The sequence below is a fragment of the Tenrec ecaudatus genome, chromosome 11, assembly GCF_050624435.1.
Source record: "Tenrec ecaudatus isolate mTenEca1 chromosome 11, mTenEca1.hap1, whole genome shotgun sequence".
NCBI lineage: Eukaryota > Metazoa > Chordata > Mammalia > Afrosoricida > Tenrecidae > Tenrec > Tenrec ecaudatus.
The window spans coordinates 90,958,335-90,977,086 of record NC_134540.1 but is presented as its reverse complement, the minus strand read 5'-3'; the positions used below and the strand labels follow the sequence as shown (position 1 = coordinate 90,977,086).

The window sequence follows — 18,752 nt, the reverse complement described above, 5'->3', positions numbered from 1 at the left end:
ACTAAAAAGTCGAACCCAATGCCATCGAGTGAATTTTGACCATGGGGGCTCGTAGGCTGTCAGTCTTTGTGGGAGCGATGGTTTCCTCCTTCAGTGAAGGAGGGATCTTTCAGTGGGATTGAAGCACTAGTTGTACAGTCAGCCGTCCAGCACCACCCCTCGAGAGAGCCTGTCAAACTACCCTGTAGCACTCTACAGGTGAAAGCCCGTGGACGCGGAGGGCCCCCTCCTCTTACCCACAACCCCACCAGGGGTCCTTAAATAGCAAAAGGATATTTTATATGACATTGAGATTGTTTTCCCAAAATGAGGAAAAGGCTGAAGTCAAAGGAGAGGGGATGAACCATGATCTTCAAATATGTCCTCCAGCGGAGGAAAGACGGACCCCCCCCCAAGGTGTACAGGGGATCAGAACCAGAAAATGCTCTTAGATGACAGCTTTGAGATGCTGTGGGAATGCGTTAGAGAAAGATCTGAGTCCAGAGCCATGTTATATACCACTGACTAGTGCTAGACACTAGGAATGATAGTGGTGTAATGGCTAGGCGTTTGGTTGCGATCTGCATGGTCAGCAGTTCGAAACCACCAGCAGCTCTGCAGGAAAAAGACTGAGCTCTCTACTCCCATAAACAGTTAGTCTCGGAAACCCACAGGGCATCACTATGAGTCAGTGTTGACTGCATGGATGGAGTTTGGTTTGGAGTGCTAGACACTGGTCAGAAAACAAGACTCTCAGAATATCCCTGCCTGTGAAATAGCAGGATAAGAAAAAGACTGCAGCCTTGGGCCCAGGGCCCAGGTGTGGGGCTACTAACCACAGGGGGGCAGCAATTGGAACCCTCCCGCTGAGGGAGGAGGCTGCCTGCTCCCGTTAAGATTCACAGCCTCTGTCCAACGGGGTGGCCATGACTGTGGGCGGATACTGGTATTGTTCTGGTCTGTTGGAAGTGCCCAGTAACCGCGAGGCAGGAAGAATAATGGAGTGCATTTTCCTGTTTTGAAAGCAAATGCTGAGCTATCCCTTAGAGAATATCTCGGCTCACTGATGGCAGGTTTGCTGAGAGGATAAACTACATGACTTCTCCACAGGACATCAGTTTAGGCTTCTGGAGCAAGAGAATAAAAAACCAGTCCCTGTCAAGTCAACGCCCACCCAAGGCAACACGTGTGTGACACCGTGTGCGCATGCTCCGCCGAGTTTTCGTTGCAGGACTTCCAGAATTAGATCTCCCAGCTTCTTCGTTTTCAGCCAAATGTCACAACTGTCTGCACACACACACACACACACACACACACGAAACCCACAGGGAGTCACCATGAGTTAGCATTGACCCCACGGCAGTGAGGTTGGTTGTGGTGTGAGGTGGAACTACATATCGGATCTGCTACATACAAGGTCAGTAGTTTGATACCACCAGCTGCTCCAAAGGGGAAAGAAGAGGCTTTCTACTCCCATACAGAGCACACAGTCTCAGCAACAAACCCACAGGAGTAGCTCTACTCTGCCCTACATGATCTCTGTGTCTTGGAGTTGACTTACTGGCAGTGGCTTTGAGTTTGGGTTTCTGTCTCAGTAGGTGCTCACAGGACACTGTGGAGTGCCACTTTCTGGAGGGGATAGATACAGGGTCGAAGTTTGCTCCTGCGCACCAGGCTCAAACTTCTATCCCATCCTTTACATAGAGAAGTCACAAAAGAGGGAAGAAAAAAAAACACCACTTATTTTCCTCCTCATGTCAGTTGGTTTCCAGCGGCTGAAACCAGCTTCTACAAGGATAGTTCTCCCGTGACAGGGCGTGTCTCCAGTTTCCTTTTGTAAAACATCCTTTCCCTGTGGCCTGGTGGTGTAGGCACTGAACACTCAGCTGTCAGCCGCTAGGTGGCCAGTTCAAACCCATCAGTCGCTCCATAGGAGAAATATGGGGCAGGCAGCTTCCTTTAGGGTTTCCAACCTTGGAAACTCTGAAGCTGTTCCACTCTGCCCTAGAGGATTGTTATGGGTTGGGATGGATTCAGTGATGACGGGTTTGGTTGTCCCTGGTATTTACTTGTTAAAACTTACCAAATCCATCCATCTTTTCAGGGCAACCGAGGACTTGGTTTTTATGGAGAAAAAGGTGAAAAGGTAAGGCGACCTGTCGGTGAGAGCTGAGGCGGGCACGAGGTCACAATTGGAAAATAAGTCATTTCAGTTAATACGTCTCCGATTGCCATCTTGAGCCACGAAGCCAACAGAAATTTGCCTGTGAAAATAATCAGTCAGGAGCCAAGTTAGCATACATGCTCCAGGGATTCATTTAGGAACCAATAAGACAAGAAAATGGACCATCTGCTTGGATACTCATGTTCATTGCAGCAATTTTCACGAGGGCCAGAAGGGGGAGACAACCTGTGTGCCTGTGACAGATGAATGAGTGAACCAAGTGCGGCGCGTATAAGGGAACTTCATAAAGTTCATGAGCAACTGCCCTTGTCTATTAATTCCACTTTTCACACAATGCTTGGAGCCCCCGTGAGCTGTGGGATAGAGAAATGCAAAGAGATAACGCGATGGTGATTCAAGGAGAGCCTAATAGATGACAGCTAATGCATGCCGTGTTTAACAATTCACAAAGAAATGTAGAGGGAGGAGGAGGTGGCGCTACTTAGGTACTGAACTTCTGCCTGGGATGATAAAAATACTTTGGAAAGAGATAGTGGTGATGGTGGCACCCATAGTGAATATAAATCATACGCATTCAAAAGTGGTTACATGCCAGTTCTTCATAACATATATTTCCACAACATTTCTTGGCTCACAGTAGATCTCCAACACAGAGACGCAACAGCAGAGGGGAAATGGCACAGAGAGGGCACCAGATGAGGCCTATTGGTGAATTACCTACCCCTTCCTCTTGCCTTCCCCATCTACAGGAGAGGCAGGGTGGGTGTGAAGTTAGAGATTGCCTCCGAGATAACTACAGGCATGTGAAAAATAGAAACATTTCACCAAGAGAGCCTTCTAACCCTGTGGAAGGCACTGGCCAGTGAATGAGGGCTGTGTAAGTGTCGGAGACAACCATGGAACCAGCTCAGGCATGTGTGATGTGGCCATTTCTGCTGGGCTCAAACGCAGGATTATGTGAACGTGTTAAGTCTCACTACCCTGAGATCCAAGGACCTCTTAGCCGCTGAGAGGATTACATGAGAGAATATGTGAGAATGATACGATACAGTGTCCATCACCCAAGGAGCATGTAGTAAGACATCATAGCTTCGAAACAAAGCAAGAAACCCTCACAAACATAAACTCATTCCACCAAGAAATCCATTTACTCAAAGGGAAATAGCCAGGCTCCTTTGACCTCTGTAGGGGCTATGTTTGTTTGTTTGTTTGTTTTATCATGACGTGTTGTTAGGGCATCGTTGAGTGAGTGCCAACTCATCGTGACCTTTGTACAGCAGAAGCAGAGCACCGCCCTGCCTTACCCATCCTCACCATTGTGTTTGAATCCGGTGTTGCAGCCAGGCTGTGGACCCATCGTGTCTGCCTCCCCTTCACTGCTCCTCTGCTTTACCACGCATGAGGTCCTTTGGCAGGGACTGATCATGTGAAATGAGGTCTTGGCATCCTTGCTTCTAAGTAATATTCTGGCTGTCCTTCTTCCAAAACAGATTTGTTTGTTCTTTTGGTAGTCCATGGTATTTTCAATATTCTGTGCCAACAACATAATTCACATGCATGTGCCCCTCGTTGGTCGGCCTTATTCAGTATCCAACTTTCACATGCATATGAGGTGATCGAAAATACTATGGCTTAGATAGAAGCAGTGGTCAAGAGATCAAGTGGCAGCATTGCGTCGGGTAAATGTGCTGCTGGAGATTTAATTTAACCTCTGTAATGGGTTGAAAGGCAAGGATGTTGCTTTTATTGACTTAAATGGAGAGCTGCTAAAGGGAAGCAAGTAACACTCAAGTGTGAAGAGGAAGTGCTTGACTCTTTGTATTTGTATTAATGTCACAGTAGAAATCATAATAGAAGCAGGAAGGAAAATTGGAAGGTTCCAATGTATGAAAATGTCACCTCATAAAATGAAATATAACAAGCTAATTGAATAAAATAAGCTGAAGAGAAATCTTGGAAGAAATCATTGGGTGGAGGGTGGACTAATTAGTCTCATTAGATCTAATGAAAATAGAGTTAATGACTATAATCTTCAAAGAGTTTATTTACCTTATTAATCAAATTACTCAGGTCGAGGCCCCCAAAAGTAGATGGAACATGACCAAGCAATTCACAGAAGAAATGATAGCATACCTAGAAAAGTATTTATGACTTGGGGGACAAATGCAAATGAAAGGACTGAGGTGTTATCTTATCAAAGAAGTGTAGTTTTATTATTTAAAAACCCTGAGCTGGGGAAGTGGTGGCGGCCTTGGCCTAATCCTTCATTGTAGATGCTGTGTGGTGGAAGTCGGTGGCATAGTCCACCTCAAGAGGCTTAAAGACATTTAGCCTTCAGACCCAATCGTCTCGATGGATAGAAAGTTATCCTAAGAAAAGAATTCCTCAGAATCAAACACAACCCCCAAATCCAAACAGTCTCAAAGTCTTCTCTGAAAGAAATCATGGGCTTTTATCCATTCACTCTGAAGGAAAATGAAAGGCCACAGATCACTTGACATGATGCATAGTACTCTCCTAAATAGGGACACATGTGGTACCTACCGGACAGGCATTCAAAGGACGGTGGTGCGGTGGGACCCTGCTTTGATTCAAGGTTCACTGTCTCTTTTCAATTGAAAGTAAATGTTTTTGTTCCACAATACACAGGGTGACATCGGACAGCCAGGACCCAACGGAATCCCATCAGATAATGACGGTGCCAGCACTGGGCCCAAGAAAGACGTGATTCACCCAGAACAATACAAGGTAAAGGCGCGTCAGGAAAATACTCTGTATTCCCACCGAGCCCTACAAAGGTGAAGAGCAAAGGTAACACGTTTCCGCTGCATTTGAACGTTCCCCCGGAAGGGAGCAAATGCGTCCCACAAGAGTCTCACCACCAGATCTATGAAGATGGCATGGAGGCACACTAGCCCTCCACGAATGGTCCAGACATTGGGTAGATGTGTGATCAAACTGTCCCACCGGCCCATCATCTTAAACAATTGTTTTGAGTTTAACAATACCCGGAAATCTGACATCTCTTTTTCAATTGCGCTTCTCACGGTTAAACATGAGTCATGTCATCCTGATGGTGTCGTGGCTGCTAGCCGTCAGTAAGGTCAGCAGGTCAAAGGGACCAGCCGTTGTGCGGGAGAAAGGTGAGCATTTCCACTCCGGGACCGAGTTCCAGTCTCGGAAACGCATAAGGCCAGTGCTATTGTGTCAGAGATGGGGTCACAACGAGGTGCAAATCCGCTGGCTGGCAGTGAGATGAGATGAAATGAGGTGACTATAATTCAAACCAGAATCACAGAAAGAGTTGAGTGAAATGTAATCTTGATCAAAACAAAATCTGTGTATTCTCTTGGCTGACACAGAGTGCATTTTCCCCCATCCAAGTCAGTTTTCTGGTTTTCTGCAATGTGCATCAACACTCCGCTGGGTTGAAGATGTACTCTTGGAGTCTAAGCTGAAAACAAGCATCCCGAACTCCAACCTTTTGCAATGTGTACCACTGTCCGGAGATGGCCAGAGAGTTGCATCAGGGCAGTGCACACTCACAGAGTTTGGGATTCAGAACATCGGCTCGGTCATACGGACCTGAGCTCCCAGCTCCACCACATATTCCCTGCACTCAAAGGCACGCACTTCATTCACCTTTCTGTGAGACTCACCTCCCCTGCTTCAAATGCTGGCCCCATCGAGCTGCGGAGCCGGTTACGTGAGACCATGTGTGTAGAGCACCCACATTCAAGAAATGGGGACTGAGCCCCCAGAATGCATTTGTTTCTGAGTAACTGTCATTTCCCTGTGTGTTCGGTGGTGTCTGGTGCTCCGTCATGGATGGAGAGGAAGGGCCTGCTCGGTGGTGGAAGAAAGTAAGATCATAGCCTTTATTTACAGAGGAGCTCCTTCCAGGGCTCTCTGACCCAAGTTAACAGAGACGGTTGATGAAACTGGCCTGAGGGCTAAGGGATGTCAGCCCAAATGACAGAAGAAAAGGTGTTCAAAAACAGGTGATTACATATCTGCTAAGTAATAGGGCAGGTACACACACACCCCCCCCCCCCCCCGCCGAATCTGAACACTGGCAAATGGAGCAACCAAGTCAGGTAAGGCGTGGTACCAACGCATCAGTAGCTAGGTTGGGGCTCTAGCCAGACTCTGGCCCCGAGAGGTCAGCCAGGTAGGATTTTCGGTGCACTTTCAGAACAGGACCTGCGGTTGAAGCAGGCCCAGAAGCAGGTTGGATCGATGCTGCGTGACGTAAACACCCCAGTCCAGTTTCCTCCTTTTCTACAACCATCATGAGACTGGTCCCGGGCTTGGACAGGGACAGGCCGGCAGGGGGCAGTCTTGAGCTGCAGGAGTCCACAGTGCTGGATCCCGCATGCTGGGGATGGAGGACCATGCAGTGACCTGCTTTCCTCTCCCTGTTTTATACCAAGAGACATGAAAAAGAAACAAATCTCACCAAAAAAGACATACGTTTCTAAAGCCACTTTTGCTTGATGTTTTCATGTGTCCTGACTGTACCTTTTTTTCAGAGTCCCGACTAAAGTTTTATTCAGGCCGCTATAATGAGGGACTCTCTCCAGGACAAATACTACCCACTATGAGGCTGTAAAGGAGCCCTGGTGGTGTAGTTGTTATGCACTGATGCTGCTAACCACAAGGTCAGCAGTTCAAAACCACCAGCTGGTCCACAGGAGAAAGATGAGACTCTCCCCTGCCATAAAGCATTAGTCTAGGAAGCCCACTGGGCATTTCTACTCTATCCTATAGGGTTGATACGAATCAGAATCCACTCGATGGCAGTGAGTTAGGAGGCATTTCTACTCTATCCCGTAGGGTTGATATGAATCAGAATGGACTCAATAGCAGTGGGTTAGGAAGCTGAAATATAGGTCTGAAACTGCCCAGAGTGAAGCATCCACAGGATCTCAAGAATCTCCAGACGAATACATGGTTCAGTGTATCGTGTGAGGATCCAGAAAAAGTAACCCGATGCCTTTCTGTCATTTCCCTATGAAGCTGCAAGATTTAGGAGTCATTTTTGATGATCAATTTGTCATGATTTTTAGCAGTTTCATTAAATATCTCTCACTTCAGAGCATAACCCCCTGAGAGAGTTTCAATATTCCTCACCTGACATGCAGCTAACTCTTGTTTTGTCTTTTCGTATTCTTGCCAGGGTGAAAAAGGGAGTGAGGGAGAACCAGGAAGAAAAGTAAGTCAGCGAGCAACGTGTTTATCCCTTGTCTTCCCTCAGTCCCCTGCCTGTTCACGGGAGGGAAAAAAGACGGGCGGTCTGATGATCCATGGCCATGGGACCCTCCGCCATTTGTCCACCGTGTTAGAACATGATCATTTATGTCCACACTTTCCAGAAGATGGTTTTCTAAGTGTTTTCCTTTTGCATGATAAGCAGTTGGCTCCCCATGACATTGTGGGTGAGTCAGAGGTCACACTTAGAAACCTCTGGCCTCTTCAAGGAAGAAAGAGGCAGCTTTTGGCTCCATGACCTCTCCCGGCCTTGGCAATACGTGGGCCAGTTCTAGTGTGTCCTGTGTGGCTGCCATGAGTCAGAATTGACTCCAGGCAGTGAGTTTGGTTAGGTGTGTGGATAATAGGCATTGGTTAGACAGTGCCATCGGTCGTCAAATGGGGTCTAGGTGTAGGACTCTAGGCTAAGGTTATCTGACCATCAGCCATATAGGGCCTGCATGCTCCTAGTTAGAAAGCCAACACGAACTCCTCAGGAAGAAGACGAGGGGAGGAGGGTGGAAAGACTGGAAAGTGCAGAAGGCATGAAAGCCTAGGAATGTTTTATCAGCTAGTTTCTGTTTGAGGACTCTAGCTTTATTCATTCTCTCTCTATCTCTCTCTCTCTCTCTCTATCTATCTATGTATCTCTATCTCTATCTCTCCATATGTATATAATTGTGAAACTATAAGCAACACAACAGTTGCATTGTCTAGCTCACAACTTCCTGGTGTGCCCACATGGTCCCTAACACAGGGTAAGCCAGGCAAACTCCGAGCGTTTCCCTCCGGATCCTGCCCGCGACTGTGCTGGGGTCATCACAAGCGGTGGCCTGGTCACAGCCAGGGTGTTCAGCAGGTGGATTCCGAAGCTCTGTGACGTGATGTTGTCTTTGTCCTTCCCTAGGGCATTTCCTACAAGGGAGAAGAAGGACTCATGGGCTTTCCAGGACTGCGGGTAAATGACGCATTCTCTAACTGCCCTTTTCAAACCGCGCGCCTCCTCATGCAGGAGGGTGAGAACAGAGCCGGAAAAGGTTTCTGTTTGTTTTCGGTCCGCTGCATGAGGTTGTGGTAACCAAACATGTGGAGGCACGGATGAGTCATAGTAGCGCCTCGGTAGTCCCGGCAGGAGACCTGGGTTTGGCTCCCGGCCAATGCACCCTAAGTGCAGCCACTCCTGCCTGTCGGGGAAACTTGCATGACGCTGTGACACTGAGCAATTTTAGCAGAGCTTCCAGACTAAGATGCTTGACAACCGTATGGCTCACACCCATCAGCTCGACAGCCAATTGTATTGTACACGGGGCCACCGTGTGTCAAGAATACCAAACATGTACAATGACTGGATGTTTATTTCTTATTGCCCTGCGTCCGAAAATATATCACTGAGTGTATATATGGGCGGCAGGGGATCTCATTCTGCTGTATTGTGACTCAGGGCATACCTGCTTCTTACAAGTCTGGACGTGGAAATGACCCCCACCTCTTCTGCTCAGATTCCATTGGCCTGGACTCAGTCGCAGGGCCAAGCTCAACAGCAGGGCCTGTTGGGAAATGTGGAGCCTGGCAGAGAAGAACGTGTGGGGCGCTGTTAATCCCGCTGCCACAAGAAGACATACTTTACAGCTTCCACACACAGAAGAGGGCGGTCCATTCGAATAGTGGAGGACAGGCTTCTAAAACAGTTTTGCCATTTTTGGGTGGATTCATATTTCTTTAAATTGTAGAAATGATGTAGGGTATAAAAGCGGTCCCCAAATGATTGCTCACCTTTAGAAAAGAGGTCTGGTGTCTTGATCACTTTCATAGTAACTCTAGTTTGGCTCTGTCATGGCTCTTGCTCCTGGGAGACCTTTCCGTCATCGTTGGATGTTCTTGGACTCCTCTGCCTGACTGTGGGGGGTGGTTCCGACTGTCCACGTAAGCATTACTAGGTCTGTCCAGCAACCTTTGATTTTCATCAAGGTCAGGCCCCTAAGAAAGCCCTCTGGAAATGTTTGCTGTGTCACGTGGCGACAAAGGTACTGTGCACCCAGCTCTAGGGCATGCCACCGTGGACTCGGAGAGAGAACACCCAGGACAAGGTTTTCAATGAGCTACTTATGTTTGCTATTTGTTATGCTCCTTAACTCAGCCCTAGAAGTCCTAACTCTTATTGATTCTGCTTTCTGTTCAATTCAGGGTTCAGCTGGCTTCGATGGGGAAAGTGGATTCCCAGGGCAGAAGGTAAGACTGCTACAGGAAGTGCTGTCTGCTCGGGGCTGAATCTCCTTACACAGGACAGAGGGAAGGAAAGAAACTGGGCTCTCAGAAAAGAGCACCTGCCCCAGGGAAGTCCATGGAAAATGTGCCCTGCATTTACAGTAGCAGAAATCATCTTCCCTCCCAGATTATTCAGGACCGGAGTCAAATTATGTACTTTCCCCCTGGCTTTTATTCCCTCCAGTCTTACAATCAGCTATTTGTCCCTCTTTGGGATGTGGTCACGCTGCTGACCAAGGCCCACTATGCATTTTTTGTATACAAGGGGGGTTCCCAATAGTTCGTGGAACAATGGATGGATGGATGGACTGTGTTAAGAGTTGTACGAGCCCACAATAAAATGATTTTTTTAATCTTTATGGAAAAATTCCATGATTTTTCCATGAACTTTTTGAATCCCTCTATTTTGACACCAGTTTATATTCAACGAAGACTCGGTTTGTTATTTTTTACCATATATCTGCAAACACATTTTGGACTCCCTTTTTAAAAAAGAAAATGGAAAAAAAATGTTATATGAAAAAGATGATCTACGTCATCACTTCATAGAGTAAGAGAGTATGCACCGAAACAGAGTTAAAGTGATTTATTTATTTTTATTCCTCATTCTTCTCACTAACCAGTCTTAGAATACATGGCTCACCTCCTTCCTGCTATGAACCCGGCACCCTCCCCAGAGCCAAACCCTGTTCATAAAGTGCTACTATATCACATTCACATAGACTCTCATGTACATACAACTTAACACATAAATATATACGTACAATTTTGATGCTTGGTTTTTGTTTTGTTTTTTACTTAATGTGCATTGGAGAGTGTTCCTATTAGCATTTCTAGGTCTCCCTGTTCGATTAGCAGACTGCATGGAGCTCCAGTAAATGGCTGTACGATAATTGTCTAATAACACCAGGCGCTAGGAGTTCATATTTCAAATAATCATGCTGTCAATGTTATGATATGTTGGTACCAACAGGCCATCATTTTCATAATTGAAATCCTAGAAGTTACATAGAGCCCTGATGGCATAGTGGTTATCTGTTGAGCTGCTAAATACAAGGTCAGTAGTTCAAAACCACTGGCCACTCCTAGGGAGAAAGAATAAGCTTTCTACTCCCATGAACAGTTATGGTGTCGGAAACTCATAAAGACATTTCTACGCTTCCCTGTGGAGTTGACTTAATGGTGTTGAGAGCAGTTTATATATATATGTATATATATATGTGGGTTTTTTTAATGAATGAGTTCAGCCTCAGAATCATAGCTCCATTGACACCTCCCACTGGTCCATTGTAGGACGGTAGCAGAACATCTGGAGACTAAAAACATGGTTAGCAAGCACTGAACTTTCATCCAGCCCTTCCTGGAAAGTTTGACCATGTTTATTCTCCGATCGTGGATTGGCTTGACCTCCCAGATTCCATTTCTGACCTTCCCGAGCTCTTGACGCAGGCTGCGTTCATTAGCTCAGGGTTCGGGTTTTGACACCAGTAGTGGTTCCCATCTTGATCACTGTCTGCTGCCACCTAGTCTTCCCAGGTCTGCATGTGCTCCCATCTCAGGGCGGAGCATGACTACCAAGCCCTGACTTGCTAACACCCAACTCTTCATATCCTGACTTACTGAGAGACCCCAAAAGTTCCCCCGAAAGGAATAGCTATTCACGCTCCAGCCCCATTGAAAGGCGAAAAGGCCGGGCTCTAGGTTAGGGATTACAGTCAGCAAATACTGGAAAGAAACCGAGGACCAGATCCGTCATTAATATTCAGGGCATATAATTAATGTGCTGTTCTTCAGTGGTTTAGGACTTGCTAGTGAAATCACAATGACTTGGTTTGGGTTTTCTGATACCCAACACAAAGGAGTTGCAGTGTTTTTAAACTGCAGTTGCGTAAACACAGCTGCCACCCAGAACTCAGGAGAGCCATCAAGATGCTCAGGAAGCACTGACCACCCGGTCCCTCCGACTGCTGGCATCGCGATGTTAGGCTTTATGGCCAGCTGCTTGGGATGCAGCTGCCACGGCTTGAGAAGACACAGATAGTTCCTGCTGAGTGGGACATCTCAGTTGCTAAGAAGACAACCATTTACGCCACTAAAAAAATAGTAAAGAGACCGGACATACACAAATGACTCAGGGTCCTCCTTGTTAATTCCAGACTATCCCACAGCCGCGTCTGGTGTATGTTCTTCTCCTTCCCAAGTTACCATTACCCCCCACTCCCCCCACCGACTGTAGGATTGGACTCGTAAACTTGGGAACCAGAAGCCAAAGGCAGCTGCGTGGAGCAACTGTAAACAGTAATGTGCATGGTGCGTTGCTGTCGGACGAAACAGAGAAGAAAGCCTACGCTGAGCACAGCTTTGCCTTCCTTAGATGCACACACGATCATTACACCGGTGCCTTCTGCACCGAAGACAACGTCGGTTAAAAGGGCTTCAAAGAGCACGTGGAAAACTTGGAAGAAAAGATCGTGGACTTTTGCCGCAGACTTTTTGAACACCCCCCAATCCCCACCCCCACCCCGTATTCGTTGTACTCCTTTCTGTAAGGGTACTAGAAAGCGCCTTTGGGGATTTGGTTATTTTAACTTCACAGGAAAAATTAAAGATTGTTTTCCCTCCCTTTCCTAGAGGAAGGAGGTCTGGTGGAGTCGTGGGTTATGCATTGGGCTGCGAACCACAAGGTCAGCAGTTCACAACCACTCTACCGGAGAAAGAGGAGGCTTTTTTGTGCTCCCTGGACGGGTGACAGTGTTGGAGACCCAAAGGGGCAGTCCTGCCCTGTCCCCTAGGGTTGCTGTGGGTCCAAGTTGACCCCACCGTAGTGAGTTTGGCTGTGGTTTTCTAGGAGACACGTTTTTAGTAACTGAGGACAAGTTTGGTAGAGCCTATCGGTTAAGACCATACTCGTGAACATTCTGTCCTTGGAAAAGATGCACATTTAATGGTCACCTCTGTCCGTAAAGCGTTTGGACACCCCACCCCACCCCCGCCCACTGCTTCATCAACACAGTCGTTTGAACTACAGCAACCCCCTTCTAAACTTCAACACGAGCTCCTTGACAGCCGGTGTCCCAGTAGATAAGATTCCTGCTTCCCCAGTGCAGGCATCAGGATGGCTGGCCCTGGCCGTGTAGCGTTAGTTCTGAATTGCTTGGAAACAGACAAAAACCAAGTTGTTTGAAGGGGAGACCCATGGTTTTTGCAGCTTGGGCTCGTTGATTGAAATCTCGTTGCCTTCCATTCTCACACGTTAAGTCTCATTTCGTTCTCAGCTCTGGAAGAGGTCCCTTGAGACCCAACATTGATTCCCAGAGCCCCGGGGAACAGTAGCTAAGGGATTGGCTGTTACCCATAAAGCTTGGGGTTCAGACCCACCAGTGGCTCCGCCAAGGACCACCTGCCCAGGTGTACTGTTTTGTAGGGTTGGAATTAACCGAACTGGCACAGGAAACTACAACAAAGTGCTTTGAGCGTTGGAATGTAAATGGGGTCGGCAAAGGAACGGCAGAAATGTTCAAAGTCAAGCCACTCTCACTATCAAGTCGCTTCTGACTCATAGTCACAATATAGGACAGGGTGGACCTGGTCCTCTGCGTGTAGAATCACTCACCTTTCTCCCATGGGAGTGCGGCTTTCTAAGGACCGGGCTTTTGGTCCACTGCGTCAACAGTGGCCCTACTTAGGGAAGGAAAACTGATGTGAAGCCTCTTAGACGTATACATTTCCCTAAAAGACTTGCACCATAAATTCTTTTTATCTGTTCCTTATAGCCAATCACTAGAAACTTCTTTCTAATATTAGCCTAATTTGGGTTGTTCTTAAACAGCATTGAGAGGCTGTTAAAAAAATGACCACTTCTAAAATGATATCATTAGAATATCCCATAATTCATAGGTATATACTCAGTGATTTCAAGTCAGTGGTGTGATATTAAATCTTAAGGACTTTCAAAGCACTTTATGATTATTATTCATTCTGAGCCAGAAATTTTTCCAACTTCCATTTCTCCAAATGATGGGTCTGGGTGGCACCTGACGTAGCAGGAGCCAGATGCCTTGCATCTAAGCAAGGGCTCAGGGAACCTTGAGAATCCAAGCTGGATTCTTCTAGCGCTGTCTACGCTCACATCCCCTTGGGGAGAGCCCCTGGATGTTGCCCTTCCTGACAGCCTGACTCCTGGCTTTCCTCCACCCCCTTGATCTGCCCATGGAGGAGCATAGGAGGGACTGTTTATGGTGATGTTTTGACTTTTGGGGTTCCAGACTACTGGGGTTCCAGCTGCCAGTGTTCTCAGACTGATGCACAGTGGTGACTAATTATCCACCTTCCTCTAAGTTAGACTCCATCCTCAGCTACACACCCCTCCTTCCGATTTATCTGCCCCTGAGAATTCGCAGGGGTCTTGTTCAATTGTGTTGACTATTGGGACTCTGGACTACTGGCGTTCCAGCTAGCGACAGACTCAGAGGAATTCTCAGTGCTCGTTCATTCTCCTTTCTCAAACTGGCCTCACGTAATACCCAGTTTATCCCAGACATGTGGACATTATTCCCCAAAAAGTGCTAGTTCTATTTTGGCTTTTCATCAGAGGTGATGAGCATTTGGTATTTCGGGGTTGCTAACTACAAGGTCAGTAGTTCAAAACCACCAGCCTCTCCACAGGAGACAGGAAGGCTTTCTCCACCTGTAAAGATTCAGTCTCAGAAACCCATAGGGGCAGTTCTACTCTTGCCTTTGAGTCAGAATTGACTCAGTGGCAGGGAGCTTGGTCTTTGGGTTCTGTTAACGCAACTCACTGCCCTCAGTCAATGCTGACCCACAGTGGCCCCTGCAGGTTTCTGAGACTGTAACTGTACCGGAGTAGAAAGCCCTGTCTTCTCCCTCAGAGCGGCTGGTGGTTTGGAACTGCAGCCATGCAGAATGAAGACCAACACTTAACCCACTGCACCACCAGGGCTAGCAGCATGACTGAGCAGGACTTTGGTGGCACCAAGTGACGTATCGACTTGACAGAGGCCTGGGGGCGCTAAGTCAATGTCAGGGGTTCAAATCCACTCACTAGGGGCCCTTCAGGAGAAAAGGGACGCTGTTTGCTCCAGTAAAGGTTTACAGCCTCAGACACCCTAGAAAGCGTCACTATGCAGTGGATTCTACTCAGTGGCAGCAAGTCGCGGTTTGGTGATGCTTTGGTTATGTGAGCAGAAATTACCTCTCTGGCCGTGGACTTTACTCAGACCTCCTGCCTCGTTGCCAACTCTCCAGTCCTCAGCAAGCTCAGTAAGGATTCCTAGCTCTTCCAGGAGGTGGCCTCTGAGGAGTAGATCATGGTGAAGACCAGAGATGTGAGAGTCTAACAAACTTGAATCTTCAGCACACCTAGTGTGAAAGCAAGTCATAACCTCAATCATGGGCTTGCGATGAACCACAAAATTCTCCCAGCCTCATCCTGAACGAGACTCTCAGGATACATGCTCTGGGTGTGTCTTAAAGGCTGTCAAATAACAACCGATTGTATTTTTAATACCATTGGTACTTTGCATTCTGCATTTTGAGAGCAGGGTTGAATGTTGGACTGTTAACTGTCCGGTGGGCGGTTCACACCCACCATCAGCCCCATGCAGGGGAAAGACCAGGCTGTTTCTCTCCGCCCATAAACATTTGCAGTCTGAAAAGCCCTGGGGAGCAGTTGCACTCTGTCCTGTAGGGTCACGAGGAGTGAGAACCGACTCAGCAGCCGTGGGTTGAGTTTTTCGGTCTTAACAGACGTGTGCTTTGGCAGGAGGAGATGCGTTTCTAGAGGGTCACGTTGAGCGTTCACGTCTCGCTCTCTGGAGACCGTGTGCCGTGGTACATCTCTCTTGGCCCATGCTCTCCTGCAGGAAGCATCCCGAGGAATTAGAAACCAATCATCAGCACTAGGGAATGTTTAAACGAATGAAGAAAGACCTTGCTCAATCAAGGGGCTTTGACGCCTCCATCTCGTGTCCTCCGAAAGTTTCCAAGCCCTTGTTAGGGGAAGCTTTGAATAGACTCCGCTACAAGTTCCTGCGCCCAGTGATGGGTCCGAGCGCCACGCGCATGCACAGCGGCACACTCACATGTGCCTGCGGATGCAATGCAAGCGAAGGGCAGACGTCCTTCTTCCTCGTGGAGAAGTCTCGCCAAAGGATGAGCAGAACTCCAAGGAAGCCTGTAGTGCCAATGACTTATTTAGAGAAAATGTGCTGAAGAGAGCCAGACCATGCAGCCCACGAGGCTGACATCGGCCCCACTCCAGAATGGACGATGTTTGCAAGACACATCACCCCGTTCGCCCAACAGCCCAGAAAGAGAGGGACGGATGGAAAGGATAGAGAAAGGAAAAGAAAGCGCCTTGACCTTTTTTTATTATTCAATACAAGTTAAAACACCAAGTCCACCCAACTCAGCCATTGAGGTGAGTCCAAGTCATAGCCACCCTGTGGGACAGAGTGGAACTGCCCGTGTTGACTTCTGAGGCTGGAAATCCATTCCGCACGGAGACAGAATGCCTCATCTCTTTCGTGAGGAACGGCTGGTGGATTCAAACTGCTGACTTTGTGGCTAGCCGCCCAAAGTGCGACCCCCACGGCACTTCAGAAAGACCTTTTTTTTTTTTAACAATTTATTAGGGGCTCATACAATTCTTATCACAGTTCATACATATACATACATCAATTGTATAAAGCACATCTGTACAGTCTTTGCCCTAATCATTTTTTTCTCCTCTTTTCTTTTTTTACATTTTATTAGGGACTCATACAACTCTTATCACCATCCATACATATACATACATCAGTTGTATAAAGCACATCCATACATTCCCTGCCCCAATCATTCTCAAGGCATTTGCTCTCCACTTAAGCCCCTCAGGTCCTCTTTTTTTCCCCTCCCTCCCCTTTCCCCCCTCCCTCATGTGCCCTTGGTAATTTATACCTCGTTATTTTCTCATATCTTGCCCTATCCGGAGTCTCCCTTCCCCCCTTCTCTGCTGTCCCTCTCCCAGGGAAGAGGTCACATGTGGATCCTTGTAATCAGTTCCCCCTTTCCAACCCACCCACCCTCCACTCTCCCAGCATCGTCCCTCACACCCTTGGTCCTGAAGGTATCATCCACCCTAGATTCCCTGTACCTCCAGACCTCATATGTACCAGTGTACAGCCTCTGTCCTATCCAGGCCTGCAAGGTAGAATTCGGATCATGGTAGTTGGGGGGAGGAAGCATCCAGGATCTGGGGGAAAGCTGTGTTCTTCATCGGTACTACCTCGCACCCTAATTAACCCATCTCCTCTCCTAAACCCCTCTATGAGGGGATCTCCATTGGCCGACACTTGGGCCTTGGGTCTCCACTCTGCACTTCCCCCTTCATTTAATATGGTATATATATACATATACATATACACATATATACACATACATACACACACTTATATCGTTGTTTGTTTGTTTTTGTTTTTTGCATGATGCCTTATACCTGGTCCCTTGGCACCTCGTGATCGCACTGGCCGGTGTGCTTCTTCCATGTGGGCTTTTTTGCTTCTGAGCTAGATGGCCGCTTGTTCACCTTCAAGCCTTTAAGACCCCAGACACTATCTCTTTTGATAGCCGGGCACCATCAGCTTTCTTCACCACATTTGCTTATGCACCCATTTGTCTTCAGCGATCCTATCATGGAGGTGTGCAGTCAATGATACGATTTTTTTGTTCTTTGATGCCTGGTAACTGATCCCTTTGGGACCACTCGATCACACAGGCTGGTGTGTTCTTCCATGTGGACTTTGTTGCTTCTGAGCTAGATGGCCGCTTGTTTATCTTCAAGCCTTTAAGACCCCAGTCACTATCTCTTTTGATAGCCGGGCACCATCAGCTTTCTTCACCACATTTACTTGTTCACCCACTTTGGCTCCAGCCGTTGTGTCGGGAGAGTGAGCATCATAGAGTTCCAATTTAATAAAAGAAGGTATTCATGCATTGAGGGAGTGTTTGAGTAGAGGCCCAAGGTCCCAGAAAGACCTTTTTAACACGATCCGGGGAATTAGACTGGAATTGATGCAATAAATGAATGTGTATTTATTGTATTAAAATAACAGTGGTTCCCTAGCTATTGTTTATTATAGGTTGTTAACAAGGAAAATGAAAAATAAAATCTTTCTTCCAGGGAATTAGAGGACCCGATGGTTACCAAGGCCCCGATGGACCGAAAGGAGCCAAGGTAACCTTATGTCTCACTTGGGATGCCTTTTTACCTCTTCCCGTGAGGTGGCACGATGCCAAGAATATGCATGTCATCGCCCCACTCATCTGCACGGGGTGGCATGAATAGCTTTCTCTACACTGGCCCAGCCCACGCTGTAGATGATGTCGGTTCCTGATCATTTCAGGAGGTTGAGCAGGCTGAGAATGAGAGCTTCCCATGCCGTGCACTCTCTGCTGGTGCGTCAGACCCGTGGTTGAAGCCTAGGACTCCCCCAGACCACGTGGTAGAAACTTCTCCGTGGACAGCCTGTGGTCCTGTTAGTCAACAGAGCAGATCAGCTCAACTAGCTTGAGCCTTGATAACCCAGTTCATCTTGATTCTCTGGAGGAAAAAAAAAGGCTCATTGCCAAAAACTCTAAAAGGCTAATTTGCCCTGCTTCTCTTTTTTCTTTTTACCCTTCTAGGGACAAGAGGGTGACCAAGGCCTTCCGGGACCACCTGCCTACTCTCCTCACCCTTCCCTGGGTAAAGGTGCGTATGCATTTTCTCTTGCATGACTTAGTGTCATGCAGACATTTGTTACCGGTTTTAGAAGAACAACCATTAACATTCAGGAAGGGTTTTCTAAGAAGAAGAGGGCTGGAGGGAAGAACATTATCCTCTTGCATATCCCCCTTAATAGAGTAAGAGGAGTAATACTGAGACCATTACTGTCCTTCTGCCTGACAGAGAACTCAGGACTTCTCAGGGGAGCTCTGTCCACTGGGAAATTCGTTCACTTCTCAGGAGCGTCTGCAGGGCCTAGTTTTGCCTTTCAGGAACATGAGTTGTGAAATGTAATCCTTCAACACATCA

The 18,752-nt window shown here is 47.4% G+C and overlaps 1 protein-coding gene across 1 annotated transcript in view; it reads left to right on the top strand.

The window, feature by feature from the left end:
• COL4A2 (collagen type IV alpha 2 chain) overlaps positions 1–18,752 on the top strand; it is a 224,879-nt gene that overhangs the window by 139,487 nt on the left and 66,640 nt on the right. Inside the window, exons 12-18 of the mRNA XM_075563428.1 lie at positions 2,084–2,125; positions 4,814–4,912; positions 7,344–7,379; positions 8,322–8,372; positions 9,599–9,643; positions 17,859–17,912; positions 18,362–18,428. Coding sequence (XP_075419543.1) covers positions 2,084–2,125; positions 4,814–4,912; positions 7,344–7,379; positions 8,322–8,372; positions 9,599–9,643; positions 17,859–17,912; positions 18,362–18,428 — 394 coding nt within the window. The remainder of the gene's footprint in view (positions 1–2,083; positions 2,126–4,813; positions 4,913–7,343; positions 7,380–8,321; positions 8,373–9,598; positions 9,644–17,858; positions 17,913–18,361; positions 18,429–18,752) is intronic.